The sequence below is a fragment of the Oreochromis aureus genome, linkage group 4 (assembly GCF_013358895.1).
Source record: "Oreochromis aureus strain Israel breed Guangdong linkage group 4, ZZ_aureus, whole genome shotgun sequence".
NCBI classification, from domain to species: domain Eukaryota; kingdom Metazoa; phylum Chordata; class Actinopteri; order Cichliformes; family Cichlidae; genus Oreochromis; species Oreochromis aureus.
This window is the reverse complement of record NC_052945.1, coordinates 28191317-28218835: the sequence shown is the minus strand read 5'-3', so window position 1 is coordinate 28218835 and position 27519 is coordinate 28191317. Positions and strand designations below refer to the sequence as shown.

The following is a 27519-nucleotide window of genomic DNA, read 5'->3' as shown; positions in this document are numbered from 1 at the left end:
GAAGCGGAAATGAGCGTCATAAACCTTATGCTAGTGGCTAGTTTTTTAGGCTTCTAGGACGGGTGTAAGCGACACCACACGTACCTTGCTGGTTGCCTCTAGAGGAAGCAGGGAGTGGATAATTACACGACAGAGTTTTGCTGGTTTTTTATACAGTGGCACTATCGAAACGGAATATCTAAAGTGGTGAGTTTTCAGTACTCGTTGTGTCGACACAAAAGTTGTGTACTGTTTTATTTGATAACGCTGTTTTAGTGAAGTTCAGTAACGTTAGCTGGGCTAGCAGTAGCAATAACAGCTTGCGCTATGTTTAAAAAAAAAAAAAAAAAAAAAAAAAAAAAAAAAAAAAAAGCTGTTTTCTTCCTTTTCACATTTGCTAGCGTGAAACTAGCAACTAGGCCTCGGGTGCTAAGAAACACCCCACACTTATTTCAGACCAGCCACCAGTTTTAATTGATGTCGATGTCAGATGGTCCGGTGTGGAAGAATTGAGGTTCGGGTTTGATAACCATACTGCATCGCAGTTATTGTTGTCCGACCGTTAGCCGGCATGCTAGCTGTAGCGTTCTAGAACAGTGGGCGCAGTCTGTTGGCTGGAACGGAATCGATTCACTCGAGCCCGACTAAAAAAAAAAAGCAAAAAGCTGTATAAAACCATGCTCTGTTGCTCTTCATGCCCTTTTTGAAATGAAAAAATTCCACATAATTTTCACACTAATATGTGCGTGTGAGAAGGTTGTCATGTTTAAGGTTAGCTACAGTTTATATCTGCCTTTGGACTTCAAGCTTCCCTTTTTAATACTAAGCCTAATGCCACCTCTGACAGCGACGAGCCCTTTTGTTCTTTTGTTTTCAGTAACGCTGACTGGCAAATGAGTTGTTTGGCGTTTTGTTATTGTAAAAAGACACAAACGAAAGCGAATGTAGTAACGTTTTGGACTTGACGAGTCGGTGACGGCAATTCGTTTTCTCTAGAAAAATATGTCGTGTGTCGTTTGTTATTGCCTAACAATTAGGTTCTCAGAAATAAAAAGGAAATGCAGATTTTCAAAAGAGGAAAAAAGGATTTTTCATCCGTTTGGTGTTTCTCTGTGGTCATCTGGTGGGCTGTCAGGTTTAAAGGCCTTATTAGACGCACGGTTGTATTAGCGAAAGCCCATCAGGGCTGTACGGTAGCATATTAGCAGCAACTTAATTGGATAGCGTAACTTTATCTGTTTAACTAAATAGCCGTAGGTAGGTTTAGCCAGCGTATCACTGTCATCTCTGCTTAAGTAACCACCGTCTTATCTTTGATCGGGCCAGGTGGTTGGCTGTCTGGATGGGCTGTTGAAGTTGACACTCGATGGAGTGAACTTTGTTCCCTTATCCTCTGATAATTTCTGGTTAGAGGTTTGCCACTGGTCATGAAATTGTGCTGTATTTTAGAGGCTGTTCAGAGGTCAAAGGGGATAAAGTTGAATCGTATGGCCAGTATGCATTTTTAGTGAAAATTTAAAGACTAAAAATGCAAAACAGACTATTTTAATTTTGCTTCTTGGTTTAACATTTGCCTGTCTACAGTTTTAGTTTTTCACGTTAGGTTTTTTGGTTTGTTTGTTTTGCAGGTACCTTTCTGCCACCTTTATGTGAGGTCTCAAACCTAAGGGAACGGGTCATTGACGGGAGGAGAGACGCAGAGAAAGCATTTGATCACAGAAGCCTGGATACCTGTTTTTAGTTTTTTTTTCCCCCTCTTCAGTCACTGAAACGGCTGCAGATAAGCAGTTTTACAGCACGCTATAAGGACCATGGAGGCCATTGCCAAATACGATTTCAAAGCTACTGCTGATGATGAGCTTAGTTTCAAGCGTGGAGATGTCCTCAAGGTAAGTGACAAGTATTTGAGCATTAAATGTTAAAATTTGTCTGTTTTGCTCATAATTATGAAACTTTGGAAGGCGTATTCTTGCCCTAAGGTTTTGTTTTTATCCATTACTGGCACTGTTGAGTAAAAGTGCCATTAAAGTTAAATCTAGGCAGTAGTGGGCTATTATAGAAGGAAACAAAATCTAACACATCAGGTAGTTTGGGATGTAGCTCAATATCCAAAGTTCACCACTATCATGTGATTATATGCTTGGTAATTACATTTGATGGCATAACCTTTATGCTTAAATGTTTCTGCTATTTTTAAAATCATGAATTATTCAATTAAATTTACTTCTGTTGCACCAAATCACAACAACAGTTGCTTTAAGGCACTTTATATTGTAAGGTTAGAGCCCTCTAATGGTAGAGAAAACGCCAACAAAGAGACAATTATTGTAAATAGACATCATCAATGTGACTTTTGAGAAGTCACAATAAGAGATAAAAGCTGTAAAGGTTTCTTTTATGGACTAGTAATATAAACCTGTGGTCAAGTCTTCCTCATCACAGTAAATTGCTTTTATGGGCAAGGTCTGCTTTGCTTTGTGATATAGGTGGATGGAAATTAGGGGCAATAACATGCAACATGCCAAATTTTGTAGTTTACTTTTGGGGGGTGGGGGGGTTGTTTTTGTTTGAGGTTTTTTTTTATTTTGTTTTTTTATCATTTAGTTTTACTTTGCAGTCAGTTTTGGCGGACGAGTTGACGGTTCTGTCAGGGGAATGGGTGCTGTTTTCCCTGAAAAAGAGATTTGAGCAGAGAGTCTTGAAAAGACTTCTTATCACAGCAGGAGGGGGGAGGCCTAGAGGGAGAGAGAAAGTCGGATTAGGAAACACTGAGCTAAATATAAATTCTATTAAATTTGCATATGAGACGAGGAATTACTGAACTTTTTCACTAATTTCTACTGCTGGCTGTCTTGTCAAGCTTTTCACCAGATGGCTGAGTTCCATCCAAGAAATTAGTAGGAAATGTCTTTTTTTTTTTTTTTTTTTCTTTCAATTTACATAATTAAACATTAAATACATGCATTAGTGACTGGGAACGTCATGTACTTCTATAAAAGACACTTAGAAAAATCGAACACATACGGCAACATTTTATTTGGGGGTGGGGGGGGGGTTGTTTTTTCTTCTTCCTTTTTCTGTTGTAATTTTCAAACCTTAGATTGTACTTTTCTGTTCCTCATAATGCATAAAATATGTTATTTTTATCTTTGAAGAATATAAGATGTCTGACTTTTGTGCCCACCGGCTGTGCAGGGTTCAAAATTTAAAGAAAACTATTCATGTTCTCATTCATTGTTCCACACTAGTTGATGGCCATCGGGTACTATACTGTAAGTGCACAGCTATAAAGGCTACAGAAATAAACGTAATACAGTTTGTCTCAACAGAAAATGTCTCTAAAATGGGGAAAGAAAGTCAGGATGAATGTTGCCCCTAACAGTGTTCACATTTCATCTGAATCATTTGTTGTTTGCTTTGCCCATAGGACCAGTTGTTAATTTTTGTGGGATTGAATGAATGAATTGGCATGATTTTTGGTAGATGCCCCCCCTCACCGTTTCTTTCATCTTCTTTTATCCTGTTTTTTCCCCTTTTGTGCCTCACCTCAGTAGTTGCACTTTAGTCCCAGCTTTAAATGTTCCCCCCTCAGGAAACTTGAGATAAAGGGGCTGGAACATACTCCTGTCATACACTGAATTACCCTGGCACACACACGGAGGCATGCTCCACTATATTTGATGTCTTACTTGCTTTGTTAAGCTTTACTGAGCCCAGAATCTCAAAATGCATATATGACTACTGAAATGAGATTAATTGATATTACCTCTGGGAATGTAAGTAATGATTGTATATAATCTTAAGTTATGTGACCTGTGGAGGAGCATGTCACTGAGCACATTTCTTTATTTCAGTGTGGACTGTGCTGAGTAAACGCTTTTGAAAGCGCTTTTAAATGTTACATGGTTGTTTTGGAATGCTGTCCTCATCAAGATCGTTCCCATTAATTTGCCTAGTTTTCATTTGGAAAATATCTGATGCTTGTGTAACTCAGGCTACAGTTGCAAGCCCTTTTGGCAAACAAATTTAGCCAAATATACTAGCAGAATTTAGCTTAAGTGTCATGGTGAGCTGACATACTTACTTACTCAGAAATTTGACAGAGAGCCACAACAGAACTGAGAAAAGAGCCTCAGAGAATCTGCACTGATTGCACTGCTGGAGCTCAACAAGACCTCCCTCTCTTACTGTGTCACAGTGTGAGAGGTGGGTGATCTGGTGCTTCACATAGTGTTTGAACTTCTTTTTTTCTTTTTTTTCTTTTCTTTTTTTTAACTGAGAACTGCCTTCTTGTTTACTTGACCTCACCACAGTCATCTCTGTAGCAGGGTTACAGCTTCTTATGATGGGGGGATTTTTTTCAGGGTTGGGTTGTCTCTGCGCTTTTGTCCTCACCATCTCTGCTGTAGTGTGAAAATAACTTCATCGTGCACTGAACCGCTTACCGAGATTTTTCAGACTGATGGATGAGCTTGTCAACTGTCCAAGGCCTGATGAGAGATTTACCACCTTCACGCAGTCCATGTTGCTGTCTTGGCCTGGCCCTTGAAAGTTGGAATTTGAATGCCGCAGTCCTGGATGTTATCCAGTGGCAGGATCTTACCAATGGAGCATTTTAAAGGCTTTGTCTACTCATCCATGTTTACGCTGGTCCCTTGGATTTAAAGAGTGTCTGCAGCCTGAACTAGCCTTTGTCACAAAAAGATGATTAGGTCGTCATACTGGTCTCTAGCTGTAGTACTTCTGGCTTTTCACCCCTGTCCATCCTCCTCTGTGTGGACCCTGTGGGTGTTTTTAGGCAACAGAATTCCAATAGTCTGATCAGCTGAATGTTTTTCCAGGCCTCTCCTGATAAGGAAAGGCCCTGTCCTGCCAGTGGTTAACTCATTGAATTGTAGAGGCCATCATCTTTGGCTTCTAGGTGTGGAGGCCACACCCCAGTCCATGTTTGGCCGAGTGTCAATTCAGGATATTTGTGTAGCACTCAGCGGGGTCACACTGGACACATTTTTGTGCTTTCACAGGCTCGATGTGGAGCAGCTGTCACTGGTTTGTGCAAATCCGGTTCATCATCTCCAGCCTTAAAGCCTTGCTCCGGGTCAATCTAACAGAAGTCTAATGGTAGTGGTCTCAGCTTGTGTCTGCAAATCTTTTTTCTTTTTTTCTTTTTTTTTTAAAGTTGACTAGTAAGAAACAGTCTCTTTTAGTCCGAGAATCCAATATTAGATTTAATTTTTCCACTCCAGAACTTGCTGGATATTAACAATGTAACTATGTGGCTGCAGTTGATAACTGTCAGTTCAGCCTGTATTCATGATTGAGCTAGTAATTAGTCTTAAATTTTTTCTGTTTTTTGTTTTATGCAAGTGGCACAATGTTAAACCTGTAAGAGCAGGATGTTGTGCATATTGTCATTGTCTTTTAAGTGTTGGATAGTCCTAAGTCCTTGAAGATCAGCCTTTGCAGTCATAACTGACCAACCAGCCTTATGTCAGTCTGTAAACTATCTACTGTTTTGCATTAGCTACAGTCATTTTAGTGAAATGAAGATGCACAAGTTGGTCTGTCTCTTTCTGACTACCTTACTTTGCTCTTTACTCTCAGCCTTGAGTCAAACAGTTTGATTACATAACAGTTGTTTAAACATTAATACCAAATTCCCATCTTAATTGGTAACATTGCTGTAAAAAAAGAGAGAGAGAAATAAAGAGAAGCGGGTCTAAACTGTTAAACACATTGATTTGCCTGATGCAACACAGCATACTTCATACATATAAAGAGAGCCTTTCTGAGGTGGACTATGTTAGTTGGGGCTCCATTGCTTCCATCACCAGTGCTATCTGGCTGCTGATACTAATACTAAACAGCTTTGCTCTAAGGACAAAGGGTCCCACTCATGAGAGAGCAGCCCTGTGTTAAGGCTTTGCTTGTATGTAGCATCCTTAACTTTACACCATTTTCAGTATCACTCGGAGATGGTGGCCTCACGTTGGCGTTTTTAAACAGCATCTCATCTAAGGAAACACTCTTAACCACAAATGTCAAAATACTGTAATCATCTAGTGTTGTGTGAGCTCTGGGTGCAGTACTTCCAGATATACTTGGAATAAAAATCAGTAGTCTTTTACTGAATTGCCTGTTTGACTTAATGTTACTGGTAAATTCTAGTACTAGCTGCTATAACATTAATACACACCTAACATGATGGTGTTGCAGAGATGGTTTGCCTGTATTTTTACATTGTGGCCCTTTTGGAAAAAGAGTCTCAAATTCGTTTTTGAATAAAACCACTTTTATCTTTATCAAATCAGCTTCAAAATATTTCCCAGCTTTTGTCCAGCATTTAGCCCAGTGTTGGGAATTGTTCCACTGGTTTTAAATGCACCTTTGGTGTGCACGGCTAGTTTCAGTTGGTACAGTGGGGTTGTTTTGGGGAGGGATCCTATTGGCATTAGAATTGCATTTAGATCATAAGATGCTTTGGCCTGAACACCCACCACATGTGCTGACTTTTTAACTCAATTGGCACAATGGCTAATTTTCAAATCAGTTCCTCAAATTAAAGTTTTCTAACTAGATGAAAGTTGTGATGAATGATGCCATACTACAGCAACAAAAAAGCTTATTCGGTTTTGTGTGTTGACACAAATTTATTAGGAATGATTATTTTTCACTAGTGTGGTTTACTATGGTCAGTCATACGTTTTGGTTTTTTTTGTTTGTTTGTTTGTTTGTTTTGATGCACAGACTGGCTGGCCCTTGTTAGGCTATTTTTGTTTGCATTCTTGACACTGTTACAGCAACCCATTTAGGAATATTAATCACATTAAAAGGAGTCTTATCTTGTCCACTGTCACAAAGATATTTAGGAGTCAGATTCTATTACTGTCAGCCAACTAGCGAGCACTGTGTTTATCCCATCTGGTTCCCTATGAGGCTTCCGAGTAATTTGCAGCATGGAGTCATACACCAACATTGAGTTGTCTCATGTTTCTAGGTAAGTAAGTTGGGAAATAGAGTGACATAAGACATGGTCTACCCTTCCAGTGTTTCTTCACAGAACATCTGTTTGGCAGTTTTGTTTTGTTTTATTTGTTATAAACAGAGTTTTCTTTTAATGAAGCAACCTAAAATTAAATGCCCTTTAAACTACTGTCTGTTAAAGTGAAGGCTGTCTCTCTTTATTCTGCTTATTGTTTGCTCCTTATCAACAAATGGCAGACGAAGCTGTGGCAACAACCTTCCTGTTTTAGCCTTGCAGTTCATCGTTACAACTTCTCTTAATCTGACCGTACAGACAGACGTACAGACTTAAACCCATGCTTAGGTGTTTTCAGATATTCATAATTCTGTGGCATGATTTTATGTGTAAAATGGCTCACAGTACAAGTGTGCTGTGTGTGGGCCCATGACAAATTTGCATAGTGCAGACTAGCTTGGTCTCACAGTGTGATTTCCCATCATGCATAGACAAAAAAGGGGAAGATACCATATCTGACAGCTTACTGTATTTCCAGCATTTTTGTGTCATTTTTAACTGTGGTTCTTGTCTCAGTTACAGATGTTGGTGTTCTTCACTTTTTCAATACACACACACACACACACACACACACACACACACACACACACACACACACACACACACACACACACACACACACACACACACACACACACAGGATTCTTTTAGTCAGTTTTCTGTGTCAGAAATTACATCTAGAGGCAAAGCAGCATGCATGAGGGGGCTACAGTCAGATCTGGTCATTGCCCTGAGCACTGCACACTTGTTCTCATTTCTTCTGTAAATAAATAAATAAATAAAGCTTGCCCATCCTCCTAGTTTGCAGAATTGTCTCCCATTAAAATATCCTTGAACTGCAGCTGCAAAATATACTCTGACAACACTTTAAATAACAAGTTTTAAATCTGTAGGCAGCTGAGTTCAAGTTGTGCTACTCTGTCAGTATCAAATTTCAGGCATTAATTAAATTGTATGTCTTGTATCTGCCAACAAAAGAGAGGACTAATATTTTATTATGCTGAGAAATCAAATACAGAGTGTGCATTCAAAGATTTTTTTTGACACGTAGGGTTGATGATATATGCTGCAGTTTGAACTTCCTTTTGAAAGAAAGAAACTTTGTGAATAGAATGAGTTAGTTTTGGCATTTGTCAGTGTACACTCCTCACCACATTTTCATATATTTCCCTTATCAGGTCAGTTTCCGTTAGCTAAATGAAGGTCCTCTCTAAATATGTTTAAGCTGTTGTTTACTCATAAGTTCTAAACTTTGGGTGTATTTAGATCACCACATTTGGTTTTGATGTAATCTGAATCTAAATATTAAGGTGGTTTTCTTTTCAAAGAACTGGATTGTCACCACCCACCCACTTTGTCCTGGTGCCCCAAACCTATTTTAAATCATAATTGGCTTAGTCTGTGGTAAAGTTGTCTAGGCTGGCCTATTAGCATGTCCATGCATCTATATGATTTGTTAATACTAAAGCTTAGCTGTTTTCACATCCTGTTTGATGTGTCTTCCAACCCCCAGCAACTTCCTGTGTTTCCACAGCAAACTCCAGCAGCACCGTGTGCATGTATTACACTGTAACACTGAGTTTACAAAGAAAAGTACAGGCGTTGCCCTTTCTGACATAGATAAACCTTGGTGCTCACCATACTCACTGTAGAATTGTTGTCAAATTATTTGCCTGTGCTCTTTTTTTCAAAACCTGCTCTATTAATACCCCTCTGTAACAAGCTGTTCTTCTTTTAGGAGTTACATAATTAAGGAAGATGGAGCTTTTAGCCAGTTACTTGACTGCTTTCTCACAGTTTCTGCTGCTTAACGACACCCTCGTTGCAAATTAGGGAATTGATTTCCCTTTGTCCTCTTGACCACTAAATGGAGGAAAAAAAAAATATATATCAGTGCTATCTTTTAATGCTCGAATATTTTGAAATGATAAGTCTAACTTAAAAACTGATGAGCTGTTGTAATATTTCTCAGGATCCAAATCCTACTATTTTTATTTTCCTTTCCATCATTGGGTTTAGGTTGGCCGCGGTTTACTGTGTGTTTCTTGGCCATCTTTGTAAACCAGTGGTGAATTTGACTATGACTAGCTTAAGGGTCAATAAATTAATGCTGTTTTAATAGAAATCCGATTTTTACACTGCCAGAGACCTTGTAGGATCTGTGTCGTCTCAGAGACTTTATGTATTGAGATCAGATTTGTGCAGGAGGCTATTTTCAGATTAAGTGTTGAATTTCTGTAGAGAATGATTGTTCTTTGTTCTTCTGTTCTTTGTTCTTTATTCAATTTCAAATGGTTCTCGATAATGTTATGTCAATTAAGTCAATTTATCAATTAATGTTTCTTTAAAGTACAATTTGTAACTGGTGTCTGCAAAGCATCCCATTAGTGACATTAAAATATAATCTATGCGATGTAAAGGTATTTTATTCACAAAGCATTCTAGAGGCTAAGGCTCAACCAATATTAAATGCTACAAGTCATTGGAAGAGCTCAGCATATTACTGCATTCATGAATTCAGTAAGGCAAGGGTTACATAATGTAACAGTCAAAAAGGGTCAGCTGGTCAGTTTGAGGGAGTAAACATTAGTTACCACTAGGGCTGCCACAAACGATTATTTTGATAGTCGACTAATCAGATCATGCATCCATTGGATGTAAAACGTACAGCTTATTTCACCAGCATGCATCTGCTCTTAAGTAACTATCATTAGCTTTAAGTAGGGCTGGGCCATATCATACCGTTCACGGTAATACCGGTGTAATTTTGGGTAACGATAGGAAAATGAAATATCGCGATAGAATGTGGGTAAAACGCGCATGCGCAGTGCCTATGTTTACATACGCACATGGTGGCGAAGCAGAATGAGAAGAGCGAAAGTGGATCGTTAAATGAAACGGATGAACCAGAATTGGTTTGTAAAATGCTGCAACTTCAGTGGTGTGGAACTGGTTTAGCTTTTAGTCCGTCAGATACACAACAACAAAGCACTATTTTTGGTAGCGCATGCTAGCGGGCCGTCGTTATTACCGTGTTGTTTGGAAAATACGGCACACTTAAAATCAATCCTTTGATTTTTCTGAAAATCGACAGTGTCCCTTATAATCCCGTGTGCCTTATGTATGAATTCTGGTTGTGTTTACTGACCTCGAAACGATTTTATGTGGTACACGGCGCTCGAAAATCTGCCAAATGTTTCAGTACGACTTTGCTAAGGTACGAAGCCGCACTGCTTGATGGATTGTCGGAGCATTACGGCTATCGTATGCAGGCGCCTCGCGGAGTGATACGTACTGTGCTTCAACATAATATTACCGTATTGTGTGTGTATAACCTCTTTTTAAGTTTTGTGGATATTATACATGGTTATGCTGAGGATATGTCGGCCAATTTCCACTGGAAATGCCTTTTGGTTAAACTGTCAGCAAGGATTTGCATTTGCACTGTTAATTTTTATATAACTTTAATGCACATAAAAAACAGCTGCTTGTTTAAGTGAAAATACATTGATGGGGTTTTTTGCACTAATAAAGTTGTGGAGTTGTAAAGTATTTTGTCTAGTGTCAATTATATCGTCAGTTATATCGTTATCGCAAATTTTCAAATGTATATCGTGATAAATATTTTTGGTCATATCGCCCTGCTCTAGCTTTAAGTGTTTAAGGTATGTGCTAACTAAAATTAAAGACAAGATGATAGTTTATTAAATTTTAATGACATTTGTAGTTTGTTTGGTGGAGTTTAAAAAAACTCAGCCATCTGCTCCTTGCTATCTAAAATATAACAGGACACCGGAGTATATTCTCGAGCATCTCACACTTCTGATAATCAGTTGTCTGCTTGACGTTTATTCAGCTGTGTAAAAACTATAACTTTAATCTCAGCCAGCCCGATTTACTCAGGAACAAATAAAATACTAAAAAAAGCCAAACAATATCATTTTTAAGTTATCTAAGTGACTAATATATCATGTTTAACCTGAGTAGCGAAAGACGGCGGTTGGGTTGAAAACGATTTGCCGGGAGTCCGGTGTTCTCACCGGCTCTAGTGAGCCGTCAACTCCAGCTAGCTATCGAGCTGGTGGGTAACGGACCTCTCCGAAAACGTCGGAGCACTTTTGAAAATATGTGATGTCTTGATAAACTGAGCAGATATTTGAGGTTTACATTCTCGCCTGAAAATATGTTAAACGTTCATTTTGTGACCCAGAAAGAATAATAAGAGTGATATTAAAACTAACTAGCTGCCGCCATTGTTGAAAACTGAGCAGGGCCGCGCTATGAATTCTGGGACACAGCTTCTTCTTCTTCGGGGTTTAACGGCAGCTGGCATCCTTGTACATGCAGTGCTGCCATCTTCTGTTTCAGTCCGTTATTACACTCTTAAATCCTACTACTTACTCCTGCGTCTTTTGGGATCTTACAAAGCTTCAAACGACGCGTCGACTATTAAATTAGTCGTCGTCGATTTTAATAGTCAACGTAATCGTGACTAGTCGACTAATCGTGGCAGCCCTAGTTACCACTTTCCTCTTGTGACAGCACACATTTGTTTAGTGCCAATGGATAGAGATAAGGGGGGGCTAGATGAGCAAATGGAGGAAAGTGTATTTGAACTAGTCTTTTTCCTGTCTTGTTCCTCTGTCATTGTTCAGAGTCAATACACAACAGCAGGTCTGAACAGTTCACATGCAGTTGACCCAGCGAGTACACACTTTGAGCTGATGGCTGCCCAAATGACCATGGTGTACTTAGTCTCTTATGCCTGCAGCTAACACTTGAGTTGAAATCTGCTCTCTTGTATTGGCACTCTCCTTCCCTCTTCTCTGTGGCCTTGCTTGATAGTAACTTGCTAGTGCAATAAATTGTCTGTGCTATTAGCCATCTGTAGACCATACGCAGCAGTCACACTTTCACAACTGATATTCAGCTACTTGACAAAGTATTTGGGACCGAGTAGACAACATGTAATGTGGTGACACGTGGCATTTGCTTTGTGTGATTGACAGGAAGCGGGTTAGTGCTACTTTTTTTCGGGGGGGGGGGGGATCATAAATGTAATACTATTAAATGTAATTAAATATTAAATGTTAATTAATTGCACAGTAATACACGGTTTATCTGAAGCTGTCAAAAGTGGCTAAGTAAAGTAAGTTGTTATAAAACTATTAAAGGTGAAAACTGAAATTAAAATGGTTGATGGTGCAGGTGATGGACACTTATTCCGGTTTGTAGCCGTGAACTGAAAGTCCCCTTTATAAAGAGATAGTAGTGTTGACCATGCTTACTTTATATAGGTACTTCCTCCTTACACGTCTGTATTTGCTAAAAGAAATGTGCATATACCCTAAAGATGTGGGCATCATAGACTCACACTGGCTCAGTCATTCACTAATCAGCAAAGGCAAGCTGTGTGGCTCATTAAATCAGTCTTCCAAAGTAGGAATGAGGCCAGCTCAAATCTCTTGACTGATTACTGATGTCACCCTCTACACAAACGGAAAAGCCTTCATCAATACCCTTATCAATCTATCGTAACAATACATAATATAATTGATCTTTTTTTTTCCTCTGTATGCCCTCAACCATTTCACTGGCACAGCAGGTGCAGGTTAGATGTTGTTGCAGATATTTCTGAAAAACCCTTGGATGCAGCCTTCAGTGAATTCACAGGGTACCACATAAAAAAAGAACGCGTGCACTTTGCAGAAGAAAACATAGCCTCTCTGCTCTGAAAAAGAAATGGCCTCATTTTATGCGATTTGCCCTTGAGGACTTTTCCTAAGCTGATCACAAGGAGTGTGAATCTTCAAAGTGCTCTCTCTCCCTCTCCGTCTCTTTCTTGCTAGCTAGTTATTTGGCTCTCTTGTCACACTTTTTTTCTTGATTTTCCCCTCTCCTCCTGATCCTGCGCATTTCTTTTTCTTTTTCTTTTTTTTCTCACTAGTCATCCCCTCTGAGTGTTAAGTTAGAGAGCTGTAATTAGGTCTCACTCTTTCTCATCTCCACATCACTCCCTGATGATGCACCATAAAGACACTGACAGCTGTATTTAAACCAAAAGTTATAATTTATTCTCTTTCTGTCCCCCCCACCCCTTTTGGGTGTCCTCAGCTTTTGTTCCCACTGTGCATAGCATAGGAGTTAGCCCACAAAAATTGATATGACCGTAGTGACCTGTATTCACTGGCACAACAAAAAAGGCTGACGAAATGTCCACCCAATACAACTTGACTTGGACTGCAACTAGCCCAATCTTGTTGCTTCGAGTGCAACATTTGTTATTATTAGATACAATTGTCTAAACTGTCACGTCTGTTTACTGCACAACAGATATGTTGTTTTTAAGCTCCATTCATTAGAAGGAAGAGTGCACTGAGAATTAAACCTGGTATAAATAGCATCTTGATGTGAAAGCGCTTTCCTTCTCTACTTTTATATATGTATGTATAATAAAATCAGTTTAATTATGACAGGGTCCTTTCTATGTACTGATTTTAAAAAGATTGACTGTTCTGTATGGTTTTCTCCATTATTGACAGTTATATCCTAGATGCATTACTCCAGAAATGATAAAGATTTTTCTTTTTCTTCATTACCTTTTACACAATGCGTCCATCTTTAACTGTCTTTTCTGTTTCTTTCCCAAGGAATACTAGATTGGTACAATGAAAACAATGTTGTTTTCATTTGCTGATTTTCAGTCCATGTAAACTAGTTATTCCCCATGTGCCAGTAAAAGCACTTTAAGAACAGATCAGGATTCAGTTTATTTCTGGTTAGATGTGTAATGTGAGTGTTTGAAAGCACGATTTCTGCCCTGTAATTTTTGCTCCACATGTGGTAATAACCTAGAGCATTGTTTTAATTAAAATGGTGTTTCAAGCCTTGTTTATTAGAATCTAATGTAATCTGTGTCTTTTTGCATTGGGGGCACACTCACTGCCTTCCTGGCTCTTGCCTGCCCTGCTCTAAGTCTGCTACCTCCCTGCTGGGAGCAAAAGAGGTCAAACTCATTCGGAGCTTCGTTTTTTTTTCCCTCTCCCCTTAACATCTCTAAGTCTGCTGAAATTTTAATTCTGTCGCTCCATCAGTCTCAAAGTACTGTTATCTGTCTTTTGAAAACAGATGTAGGGTATCTGGCCGGTGATGCATTAGTGTGGTGATTCTAAAGAGTATCTCAGGATCCTGTGCACAGTCTTTAATTTGGCACACACACTATCAATCTATTATGCATACCCTAATAATACACTCAAAGGTCCTCTACTTTTCCTGACCTATTCAGTTTTGTCTGCACAATTATATCTATAGACTCTGCCATGTTGGTTTGAAATGAGCTTGGTTTGTTCATGAAATTACCCATTATTAAGAAGAAGAAGAAGAATATTTTTGTCTTATAAACTTCAGGAAATGATCTTCCTCTTCAAATGGGTTGCTTTTAAAAAATTAAAAAATAAAAATATCTAGGCCCTTAGCTTTGGTTCACAGTGTCTTCTTACCAGTGACTTGCAGTGACTTTGCTTATTAAAACTGTATACTATTCTTGTAACTGCTAATTTTCTGTGGTCTGATTAGATAACCAAGCAATATTTGAAGTATGCCAAGGTTATCCTGTGCCGTGCAGTCAGAAAACAGATGAGTCTCTATCAGGTCCATTAGAACCAATGGCAGATCCATTAGTCTTTGGCCTGTGAGGGTCAGATGAAGCTTTAGCGTGTCTGTGTTTCTGTCTGGGCCCCTCTCTGACCTGCTGCACATTGAGATTAACCCGCAGTCCAAGGTAATCCCTGCTGCTGATTTATTGCAATCCTGTGTGGACTCTGCAGACATGTGCTTTATTTAGCAACTTGTTTTTTCTGCAGCAGCTGCGTGTATCCCAGTGTACCTCACTTTCTCGTATTAACCAGTATTTAGTGATTTGGTTATATGACCATTTCCACTCATCCTATTGTAATTGTGAATGTTTCTTCTCTTCTTTCATAAGTACATTTTGTAGCTTAAAGTTTGGGATTTAAGGTAATCTCCATGCAATCGTTACATTTACTCCATATCAAATACTCACAATAATGAACAGATGACTCTATTGTTGTATAGGCCCTCTGATAGACAATCACAGCAGCTTTTGGTTAACAGTTTTCTCTCCCAACGTCATGCACATAACAGAAGAACTTAAAGATGTAGTACCTAATTTCTGAAGTTTTCATTAGGGATGCTTGGATTTATCAGTCAGAATTTGCCTTATTGGCGCCTGTTGGCCTATCGGCAAATAAGATGACGTTCACTGATGGCAATGCCTGATGGGTGTGTGTCCCATCGACTTTACTGTCCTTATGTTGTGGCTCGAATTTAATATTTTTAATTTGTAGTGTTGAATTTGCCCAGATAGTGTGGCAAAGAGGTGAAAGACTTTTAAACATTCAAGTGTAATTTACTTGTTATATTTTGTTTTCCATTATTATGGTTTCTGTCATTTCCCCCTTTGTACACTGACATTTTTATTTTTTTAATCATTGGCAGCTGCAGGGCAGATTATTTTTAAAACATCAGCCCTTACTTTTTAGTTATGCATAAGTGAAGAAATCCTGTTATGTGCCATCGTTTTCTACACATTAGTCTAAATACACATCCTCTGTAAAGATGACTGGACTCTGTAGATAAAGGGCATTGAAACACAGCAAGCCTCATTATGACATGGATTTATTCACTGTATTGTACATTGTATTTTATACACACATGCTAAATTAATAGTTGAGGACTGCCATGACATTTATCCATCTATAGTGTGCTCTAAATTTGTGGGTGGAAGTTGTATATTATTTTAGAGTGTGTGATGGAAAGAGCTGTGGGAGGAGGGAGTCTATAGCGGCAGCTGTGGAGGAGATAATCCCCTGCCTGTGTCTCAAATAGAAACTCATACAACTATTGTCGTTCAATCGGATTACAAAGGAAAAAAAATCTTCAGAGAAGGGGAGGGAATGTGTATCATCCACAGAAATGCAATGGCACATTACTTGCTCAGCTTGGACAGGGAAAAAAAGCACAGTCAGACAGAATGCTGTGGTTGTCTCCTCTATGGTTTCAAAAAACTGCCAGCCTTGCAAATATTTTATTTCTGCTTTTCCTCATGGGCTGCCATTCTTTCAGTTTTGAAAGCCAACCCAGAAGCATTCAAATGGAAACCACTAATAAATAGTTTTTTGACCATGTTAGTTCCCTCTTTAAACATTCACCATGGTAACTTTGTGGCTGGAGGTCCTATAACTTTAACAAAGTCGAGCACATCTTCAGGTTATGCGAGATGGTTTTGCTTCCTTGTTTAAAAAGTTTAAAAGCTTCTCAGACTGTTTTTCTATGACTCAGGGGCATGCTGCTTCAACATTAGAGACATTTTAAATGGTTTTTAAGGTTTGAATGCATTTTTTAACTGTTAGCTGTTAACTATTTTCTCACAGGTATAAGAACAGCTCAAAAGAGTTGACTAATCGAGTAAAAATGTACATTCCGATACCCCTTTTGTTAAATGTGTGGTTTTTTTGGGGGGGGTGTTAATCTTCTGCCAAATCTAGGTTTTGTGTCTTAGCCATTTATACTGTAAACTAAAGCATACAGTATAATGCAGCACCCGCAGTGCTCTGTTATTAACTTTAGTCATAGACTAGACTTTTTTTTTTCTAACTTTGAGTTCAGGAGGCCTAATGGCATGCTGTGTCTAGCAGACAGTCAGTCTCTACAGTGATAGAAAAGAGACATGATTCACCAGTGACAAACTTTATTTCCAGTAAATATATTTGTAACGTGCTCTGCACTTTACTGTATTTGATTATGAAGGGGCTCCATTGTTTCTAATGTCTGAGTCTAATGTAATCCTTTGCTCATATGAAACTACATGCAACAATTAATCAAGCTGAGAAAGTTTTTTTTCCTTGAGGGGGTCAGAGTGGAGGGTGACTTGAACAGCACGACTCGAGCTGCTTTGATTTGAAGGGTGCTTCAGCAGAGTGCCTGCTTGCCAACAAGTGGGTTTGAGCCTGGGTCATGAAGATGAATCATTGCCTTTCTTACTGGTTGGCAACTCTTCTTCCTACACTAGTGTACAAGAGCCCATTTTGTACTCCTACAGTATTTGTTGCTTTAATGTTTGTTTTTAGTAGATGGGAAGAAGTCAGCTAAGATTTCTTGCCACCTTTACCTCATATGCAGCACTGCTGAAACCACAGGATGCACACTGTATGCTGATTTCTTGGATGAGTTCTACTTCATTGTACATAGATCAGGCAAATCATTCACTCGCACCATCACATGTTGCTCATGATTGTGCGCCCAGGGCGCTGTTCCTGTCTCAAAATGAGCCACCCTGTGAGTCAACAATTTATGCAACTACACATGCAGAACTTAATGTAATCAAACACACGATGTACAGTGGATGTACAGTATGTGGAGTGCATGTATTACAAAACTGACTTGGAATTCCCAATAACTCAAAGACATTGTGGGCAATAATCAGTTTTTGCTGTTGACTGTTTCATTAAATCTTCTCTTACTGACGGTGTTTCAGTTGATTGAGCATGGCCTGGCTGTTAGTGATACAGTTAATGGTTTTATTTCTGCATGTTAGTCTGCTAGTGTTGCTCTACAATTTTAAGTCAGTTGATCCAATAGTCTGGGCCATGCAGTAATTTGTGATCAATTATTTAGGGAGCATGAATGTGTGCTCCCCAGATCTGCTCTGTTGATTTGACCCCACCCTCACTCCTTTTCATTGCTATCATAAAGTTTTGTGATTCAGGTAAAACTTTCCCAACCATAAAATGGACTGGGATATTGTTCTCGGATTTAGTCTTACATTTATGATTTGAATTTTTCTGTAGACCTAGGATGACCTGGAAAAACTTGTATTAGAAGCTATAAAATCTCATACAGCCTACCACCAGCTTACATACCTTTTTGTCTTGTTATGCTCCACTAGCACTAACTATTCAGCTCTGTTTGCAGAGAACTGAATGATGCCACACAGTATTAGTCTGGGTAGTCTGCCTTTCTAAAGGCTTGTTCTTAAAGGCCAGTTTTGTGTGCTTGCGTCCATCCCAGAGGCTAAGGCCCTTTGACTTGTAGCTCTGACAGTGCTACATTCACTAGGGAAAACACAATCACTCTTTCTTGTACTTCATTGTCTGTGTACTACAGATTTCCCTGTATCCACTGTTGCACATGCACATATGGACACATCTACCTTCCCACACTTCATTGCATTTTCTTTTTTTTCCCCCTCACTCTCTAAAGCCGCTCCCTCATTGAGTAATGCTGGTCTTGTGCAGGGTTAGCAGCTGGGGAGTTCAGGAACAGCTGGCATTCTGCAGGCAAATAGATCCACATCACTCACTGCGCCAACAAGACAGCTGTCTGGGGATGGGCAAAGGGTAAATTGTGAATTTAAGTGGAGAGAAGAGGGGAGGGGGGCAGCAAAGTGGGAAAATGTGATTATACTAGAGGGGCACGTTGATGTGTGATGCTGCATTAGGGATAGGGTGCATACTTTAGCTAAAAATATTTTCTCCATATTATGCAAAGAAGGTCTGATCCAAGATTGGGGGGGGGGGGGATTTTAGCAGACGTTACTCGCTCAGAACTGAACGGTCCTTCAGATTTCTGACTGGATGACAGAGTGGAGCTTAATGCTAGTACTGCTTTACTTAAAAGCTTCTTAAAGAATCAAACAAATGACAGCTTGGTTGTGTAACATGTGTGTCACATATTTATTTCGTTTCAGGCTTTATATACTGCTGGTGCTGGGCATAAGTCATTCTTGGATAGGATTTGACTGCTTTTTGTGTTGTCATTCACATAAAAGCTATGTGACTCTGCTAAGCTAGAGCTTAGTTTCCTTCAAACGTATATTACAAGATGCTGCTTGAAAGCATAAACATGGTAACAGTGTTATGTAATGCATAATAAACTTTAAGGAGGGCTGTAGTGTAATTCTTCAACTCATATACTAAATTATCAGCATCTAATGCAAAGGCTTTTCCACAAGGATATAGAGACCCAGCTATTGGGGTCTATTTTACAGGGCATCTGATGCTCAGTATTTTATGCTATTCAAAGATCTCGATAATTGTTGCTGTCAGTCAGTGGTGAAGTGGTGAGTGGCAAAGGTTTGGTAGGGGAGCACCAAAATTCTGAGCAGATAATGGTCTTTAAAATAAGTTTTCCCCTTTGTGTCAGGGAAACAAAGAAGTCCTTTTCAAATTTCTCAACTCTTCATCCCACAGTTGAACATTTAGCGAGGGCAGAATTATGCAACATGCCAGATAAATATCTGCCACTGATATCTCTGAATGCCATCTTATCTGCTGATATGCCGATCTCAGTCAACATGCCAGTTTTGGCCACTACTAATATTTGGCTGCAGCACTGAGATTTAACGTTCTTGAGCATTCCTTATTTACATCTCCCTTCTGTAAGAGTAATTTTGGTTCCTGCCTGCTGTTGTTTAGAATTGCACAGATGCGAGTGCGACGATCTCAGAGTAACACGTTGTGCTACTGAGAATGGAGTACAAACACCGTTAGGCAACGTAACACTGGGGATTGTTCAGTTAGTGTAGCTTGCTCCTCACACACACATCATGGAGACAGACTCTGCCCACAGAAATCAGGGTTACAAACCCAAAAAACTTGTGTTAAAAGCCACACTATCGTTGCGCAATTGTCAACATGCTCTCACAGGTATTTTCTGAAGTAGCTTCTGAAAATGAGGATGTTCTCTGTTTTTGCAGTTAGATTTGTCATCAGTTATGTTCCTTATATTTGTGAAACACCTACAACTCCCCCCTTCTCTTCTCGGCAGGAAATGGTGTCTCATCTGAGCACATTTAGAGCATGTCAGGGCGAGCATGATGCAGTCATTATCTACTATGATACTCCCATTGCACTGAATCGGAGACGAGAAATATATGAAACTTCTGGAAGGCTCTGTAATTGGCTAACAATAATAATAATAATAATAATAATAATAATAATAATAATAATAATAATGGATTAAGTGACGTGACATTCATTTAGATTAAGATTTGGGGTCAACATTGGGAAATGCCCAAATACTATTTTTTGTTTTGTTTTTTTCCCCTCCCTTTCTCTTGCATGACCTTCCTCACACGCATTCATTTAGAGGCACATTAAACTGTGACACACATGGTTGAACCACAAGCCCAACACACCTGCACTGCGGTTCTGTCTTGTCAGACTTGAATGGCCTCACAGCTGTCTTGTGTCTTTCTGATATTACTAGCTTGTTAGTTTCTATAGCTTTAAAGTTTAGGGCACATTCATTGTTCTTTTGCCAGCTTATAACTATGGTTGAAGCTACATTTGTTTTCAATTGCAGGCTGCTTTTGCCCCAGTGTTTTTTGTACTTTGCTAATATTTACCAAAAGCTTCTCTAGTATGCTGTACAATCACCACCTTGACATAACAGGAAATTAAACCAGTTGCCATAAGGCTCAATTTAGAAGTTTGCTTTTCATTTGTTGACATTTTAACTTGAATGACCTCTGTTTTGTTTTGTTTTTTCTTTTTCTTTTTTTTTTTTTCCAAAACCAGGTATTAAATGAAGAGTGTGATCAAAACTGGTACAAGGCAGAGCAGGATGGAAGAGAAGGCTTCATCCCCAAGAATTACATACAGATGAAACCCCATCCGTAAGTATTGTCACTTATGCATCTGTACTCTTTCATAGAAAAACATTAAATTGGACATATTAGCTGGTTTTTGAAGCGTGAACAGAGGAGCTTTTGTTCAGCGATACGCAACCTGAGGAGACTTGGCCGTGTGTGCGAGTGTGAGGGTGAGAGAGAGAGAGCCCTTGAGATCACTCCTGGCTTGATCCTCAAGAGGACAATTACCTCTGGACCTGTGCTTAGTGCCAAATTAGCTCTCTTTATTAATGTGCTCGAGGCCTCTTACAGTTAATTGAATATTGACCTCCTGCATCATTGCTATCAGATGTACCTTTCAAGGGAGATCTTATTGATCGGGCTTTTCTTTAGTGTCTGTTTGCCTATCGTTTGTACAGATTTAACAACAATACTAAAGTGTTTGCAGAATTTTATTATTGTTATGGGGAATTGATTTTCAGCTGGGCTTCATGTATCTGTACTACTTCAGTCCGTCAATAATAATTATAATTGTATGATGGTTCTCAACAGTCTGGCCAAAAACTTTTTTCCTTTTTAAAAACATGTTTCCTTATCTGCTTCATAATAAGCGGTGCCGTGAGCAGATATTGTGTAGGTCCTCTCAGACACAGTTAATCTGCTGCCATCTGAACCTAAAAACTGCTGAATCTGTTCCCCAGTTGCTTTCCGTAAATGTCAATATGACAAGCTTACTAAGTTGTACATACATCTCACTTTCAACGCAGCACAAGTCGGATGTTCACTGAGAAAGACAACCAGGTTGTATATTTACTGTAATGTTTACAGATGGAAACTATTCAGTACAGTAGTGAAGTAGAAATGGTGGTGAAAGCAGTGATATTGAGTTTTCTTTGTTTTGAAAATAAAGAGCCAAAGCACCAGGCACTCACACTCCCCAACAGAAATGCACACACAGCTGTGCTGTACAGCAGTTCGCAGAAGAGCATTTCTGTTTCTCTTACCAGTAGGAATGGTGTTTTGTGGGTTATCCGTGCGGTTATGTAATAATGGAAGAACACAAATGGTTTCGATAATTCCCTCTCGCAGAGGTGGACGTGTGTCTGTTTCTGATGGCAGTGCTTCTGTTTTCTTGGCTCCAGTAATTGCTCTGCTATTACTTTTATCAACTAGGGAAAGGGACTCTGCACAGGCTTACTGTCCTGCCAAGTCCAGATACAAAGCAGATTAAGAGTTGGCCATTGCATTATTGATCTTCACCTATGTGTAAAGGAGTCAAGATTTCGTCTTTGGGCTGACTATACTTTTTAATTATTTACACAAGCAAAAAGCCTTCACTTGCTTTGTCTCCCATTTTTCTCTTCCTCTCTCTGCCAGTCTTTATAAATCTCACTCACTGTGATATATTAAGCTGCTTTCACTCACAACAGAAGCACTGCAGCCCTGAATGTTTCTCAGCCTGTCCCACTCAGTCAACCTGTACCCTAAACAGCCTTAACCCTGCAAGCTTGTTAGTACAGAATCTGTGTAGTGTCCATGTGGGACTAATAGTCTAATAAATTTGCATAGAACACAGTAGCGGACAGTAAGTGCTGTACCAAGCTTCTCTAACCAAACATTGTTTTAACTAGTAAACCGATTTAACGATTGGTAAATGCTAAATAGATTTGCTATATTTTAGAAATGACTACTGCAAATAATTATCCCAGCATTCTCCTGTGTTCAAGTGTGTAAAAAGAAAAAAAAATTGCACTTTAAAACCAAATAAACACATCTCAAAACCTCAGATAGAATCACTCATTTCTAAGCCATTGTGAGAGTTGAGGTCAAGCTGTGTTTTCATTGCTCTTCATGTGTGGTTTCTAGAAAGATTACGAAAGTCTACGAGTCCCATTTATCATTAACAGAACCTATTTAATTTTAATGTCAAGATCACTTTCCTTTCTTGACGATAGGACTGACAAGTCCTCATAAATTTTCCCTTACTTCAGGTGTGTATTCATAAAACACCGCTTTTGGCTTAGTAGATGCAAGAGTCAAGTGATGTTGCGCAATATTACTGTAAAAGGTTATCAGATAAGGTTTTAAAAGGGACCTACAATACATATTTATAAATAACTTTCTTAACTGCTAACGGTGTGTGTTAAAGTAGAAGCTTGCAGAAACATGTTTTTTAGTCATTTCTTAAAAGGAAAGACTTGTGTAGCAGAATTCCACAGAGTGGGTTCAAAGTGACTCAGTAGGACGTTGTTTATGGCAAAAACAAAGTAAAAGTTGCTTTTTTGTTGTTTGTTTTCAATGGATGTAGTCTCAGTCATATTTTGTTCCCTGTATAACTGGGCTCGAAGCCTGCCACCTTTGGGAGAGCTTTGTGTTTTGTATCATTGGTCATGTGACACCGAGACCTGTCTTCTTGCCTCTCCAGGTGGTTCTTTGGGAAGATTCCCCGTGCCAAAGCAGAGGAGATGCTAAACAAACAGAGGCACGATGGCGCTTTCCTCATCAGAGAGAGCGAGAGTGCACCGGGGGATTTCTCTCTGTCTGTGAAGTGAGTATCACATAGGAACAACTAGTGTCACACTTGGTTATCTATAAATACAGTTACTATTATCATTATATCAGCACACAGTTTCCTCACATTTGATCAGGTTCCTAAGTTTCCATATTTGGCATGTTTGAGTCATCAACAAAGCCACTTCCCTATTCTGGTGAAGTCTCAGCGATGCCCTCTAGTGGCCAGTGTTTGTCATGTTGGACCGGAGCCTTCAGTGTTCTTAACTTTACAGCCGACACACACACACACACACTCCGAGGTCATTTCCTCTTGTCTGTCTTTGTTCATTCTGTCCTTCTGGAAAGAACAGCAGGCGACATGTAAAGTTGATGCCAAGATATGGATCTTAATTACTGTCTGAACTGTTCTGATTCCAGTTAGTTGCTTTGGAACGACTGCCAATCTGTTACCAGCATGTTGATTCATTTGACTAATACTTACAAGGCTGTCAGACATCCCCATTTGATAAGTGGTGGTTTGTATGTGTATTTAAATAATTTGCACTGCCTTCAGGGCATCTAGGTACTTCTGTCAGAAGTTGTCGCTTACTGTCCCCTCTGTGACCTTCTCCAGGTTTGGAAATGACGTCCAGCACTTTAAGGTTCTTCGTGACGGAGCTGGAAAGTATTTCCTATGGGTGGTGAAGTTTAACTCCCTCAATGACTTGGTGGAATACCACCGCTTGAACTCAGTCTCCCGCAATCAGCAGATCTTTCTCCGAGATATAGAGCAGGTCCCCCAGGTAAGACGTGACACACACAGAGTGAAACGAGCTGTGGGTTAGAAGTCTTTTTTTTTTCTTTTTTTTTCTTTTTTTTTTCCTTCTCCTCCCCCCCAAGACTGAAACCACAGTAGCATAAGGTGCAGAAAACACTAAAAAAACATGCGGTCCAGTGTCTTTGACAGACTAACTGTACGTAGATTTTTCAAGACACGGACATGAGTTTAGCAGCTTAGTGTTCAGATTTAAAAGGACCGCACATGAGGGCAGAACCATTAAGACCAATATGTAGTTGGGCAGTTTTCATTTTCACTTGCACATCATGCAGTGCACATGTGTGAGTGGAGGTAGTTGCTTTGATTTCTGACCGTTTAAAGGTAGATGAGTAAAACTGAAATGTTATGTTGAAGCAGAATGGAAAACTGTCCCTCAAATTTGTATGTGTGTATTCTGAGGACATGTTTTTGCTTAGATCATTTGCATTAATATTTTGGGGATAATATTAAAATGGGTAATACAGATGCACGATTTACCTGATCACACTGTGTTATGTTGTTCTTTCACTGGAGAATACGTACACACTGCTGTCAGTGTTGTGGCAGAAGGTTGATGAAAAATGTCCAAAGCCCACACAAAAGGTGACCTGCTGTCCTGGATTCCAAATTGGTTAGAAACAAGGTTTAGAAAGGAGCAGCTGATTATTTGAGAATTGCAGTTGCATTTTCAGCTAGAGGAGATGATACTCTTCTGAAGCTATTAAAGAACTCCTGGCTAATGTGTCAGTATAAAAACCATAGATGGCAGCCAGAGGTCAGATAAAAATCGAGCAACTATTTCTGTAATGCGTGCTCTCTTCTCTGACTACGCTGCCTATTAACATGCAGCTGTGTTTGGACGCTCGGGTTGAATCTTGATGTCACATTGAACTAGCAGTAGTGGTTTTGTAGTGGCGTTAGATGCGGTAAAGCTGCAGACTGAGGGACATGTTGCAGGGTTAGTTGCACAGAGGATGAAGAGGAAACATGACTCAAACTTAAAAAGATGAGAAGAAGTTGCAGGTAAACCAGAGGAAGAGAGAGACTGATAGAGAGTCAAGTGTATCTGTGGGTGTCGGAGGCAGGTAGTGGGAGAGGACAGAGTGAGGTAGCAAGTGTGTGTGAGCAAACGCTGCAGACTGCAGAGGTTTCATAAAGACCACAAAGCAGACTAACAAATGAGGAAACTGTTGATTTTTGAAACTTCACAGAATTGAGTTAATTCGTTGTAGTTGTGGATATCGTCTGTTGTTGTGGCGTTAGGCTGTTGGGCGCTCAGAACATGAGTTTTGTCTTGTTTACAGTTGACAGTCAGTGTAGATTCCAGTGTTTTTCTTCAGTTGCATTGCATCCCTGTTGCTGCATTTTGGCTAACCTTCCATCATCTTTCACAGAATCCCACATACGTGCAGGCACTCTTCGACTTTGACCCCCAGGAGGAAGGCGAGTTGGGTTTCCGACGCGGCGACTTCATTCAAGTCCTGGACAACTCTGACCCCAACTGGTGGAAAGGAGGCTGCCACGGCCAAACGGGCATGTTCCCTCGCAACTACGTCACGCCTGTCAGTCAGAACATGTAAACAGTCAGACCATGTAAACAACAACCACCACCACAACAGCAACCATCACCACCACCGCCATCATCATCATCGTTTTCGATCTCATCCGAACCCCACCCTTCCCAAACCCAACCCAACCCCCTTCCCACCTCTCTCTCGGCCATCCCACGATAATGGGAGCAAAGAGAACGCAAACAACTGAAAGACAGAGAAAAAAAAAATGACAGGAGCAACGCTGTCGTGGGCGACGCTGTGTGGGCGACAGCTGAGCAAAAAAATCAACTTTTATATGTGCTGAGAATGTTCACCTCCCCAGTGAACGCCTCAGCGAGGACCGAACTGTCTTTGAGGGAAATCTAGATGCAGCATACATTAGCGTCGTGCTTCAACCATGAAGATAACCAAATGATTCAACCGCTCCCACAGCTGCTTCTGTCTCCTCCTTAACTTCCTAACAGTCTGCCTTTCTTTTGTTCTGCTTTCTTTGCCACTTTGTTTTAATCAACTGAATGAAGAGCCTACTGATGAATCCTAACTCTGTTTTAAAGAAAAGAAAATACATAAAAATATATAAAATTTAAAAAAAAAAGAAGAAACTGTTTTAGAAATGTACAAAAAGAAGAGAGGAAAAGATGATTGCATCAACAATAAAGTCTCCATGTTTAAGATCATTGGCACGAGAGAATTGTACATCAGCCTCAGGCTGCATAAATAAATCAATTATAGAGAGAAGTCATTTTTTTAAGAATATATATTATATATTTGTATGTGTTTGTCTGTTTTACCTCTCATCACAAATTGTTTTGGGGTTTTTTTCCATTTGTAAATTATGTTCAATCTTCTGTCAGTCTGAATAAGACCTAGTAGCTCTAGAATGTGATGAATTGTCCATTTTGTTTTTTTTGTTTTTTTATCTTTACGTTATCTGAGGGCTCTCAGATAAAACCACATAACATTTAAAGGGTCACAAGTTCCATTTGAAAAATGTTTTTGTCTGTAACGCAGAGAAAGTAAAGTCGGTTCTCTGAAGAAGTCCTGTCAGGAAGCTAATGTTGACCAGCCATGAATGCTGCAAGAGCTGTCACACAGAGCCCTGTACATAAAGGTCAGCAACCTTTCCGAAAGCCAATATATTTATTGCAGCCATTTTTCTTTTATACCAGGGCAGTGAATGTAGCTGACCGAGTCTATAGACACAAACATGAGGGAAGCTAGGTCGGAGAACTGAATTTCACAACCATGCAAGGGATTTTAAGACTTGTAGAGAGGGAAAAAAGCAACAACAACAAAAAGTTAGTGTTTATTTGTGAAGAGACTGGTGAATGAGGATATGTAGAGGCAGTTTACACATTCAAACACATTCATTTCATGCATGCATACGCAGACACTCTCCTCCTTGTAATACATGCACGTAGCGTAGAGGCTGAGTTCGGATAATCACGTTGTGTAATAATCACCAGTGTAGATCTGCAGCTGGCACAGATCAACAGTTCAGAAACCTGAGATTGTCTTTTATGCTTCAAGTTGAGAGATCATCTGTAAATGATGTAAAACATTTTGGGGGTTTTTGTTTTGTTTTGTTTTTTGTTCAAAGTTGTGCTGCAGTAAGCACGCTGTTGTCATTTTAATTTCATGTCTGGTCCTGTGTGTGCGCGTGCGTGTTTACCGTGTTTGTATAATTGGTTTCTGTTTTCTTGTTCTCTGGATAGTGCCTTTCTCTCTGGTGTTTCAGTGTCTCCGGCCTGCTATTTTGAGCCCCCAACCCCCTCCTGCCTCACCCTCTTTTTGGGGCCTGCCAGTCCTGCAGCGAGACAGTGTACATAATCCAAGACATCCAGCAACACCCTTCCTCCACCTTCCTCCCGCATCAACCCACCTTCACCTTTCCCCTCACAAACATGGAACTCTTCTTATTTAAGTGTCTCTGCTTGTCTTACCTAATCATGTTGTTTTGGTTTTTGCCCTTTTTTTTTTTTTTTTT

The 27519-nt window shown here is 39.6% G+C and overlaps 1 protein-coding gene across 1 annotated transcript; it reads left to right on the top strand.

Annotated features, from left to right (window-relative positions):
• On the top strand, positions 1 to 27519 carry grb2b (growth factor receptor-bound protein 2b). Its single transcript, XM_031748642.2, has 6 exons — positions 1 to 186; positions 1608 to 1868; positions 20617 to 20714; positions 23095 to 23217; positions 23797 to 23965; positions 25374 to 27519. The coding sequence occupies exons 2-6, from the start codon at positions 1791 to 1793 to the stop codon at positions 25557 to 25559; spliced, it is 654 nt and encodes a 217-aa protein (XP_031604502.1). The 5' UTR covers positions 1 to 186; positions 1608 to 1790; the 3' UTR covers positions 25560 to 27519.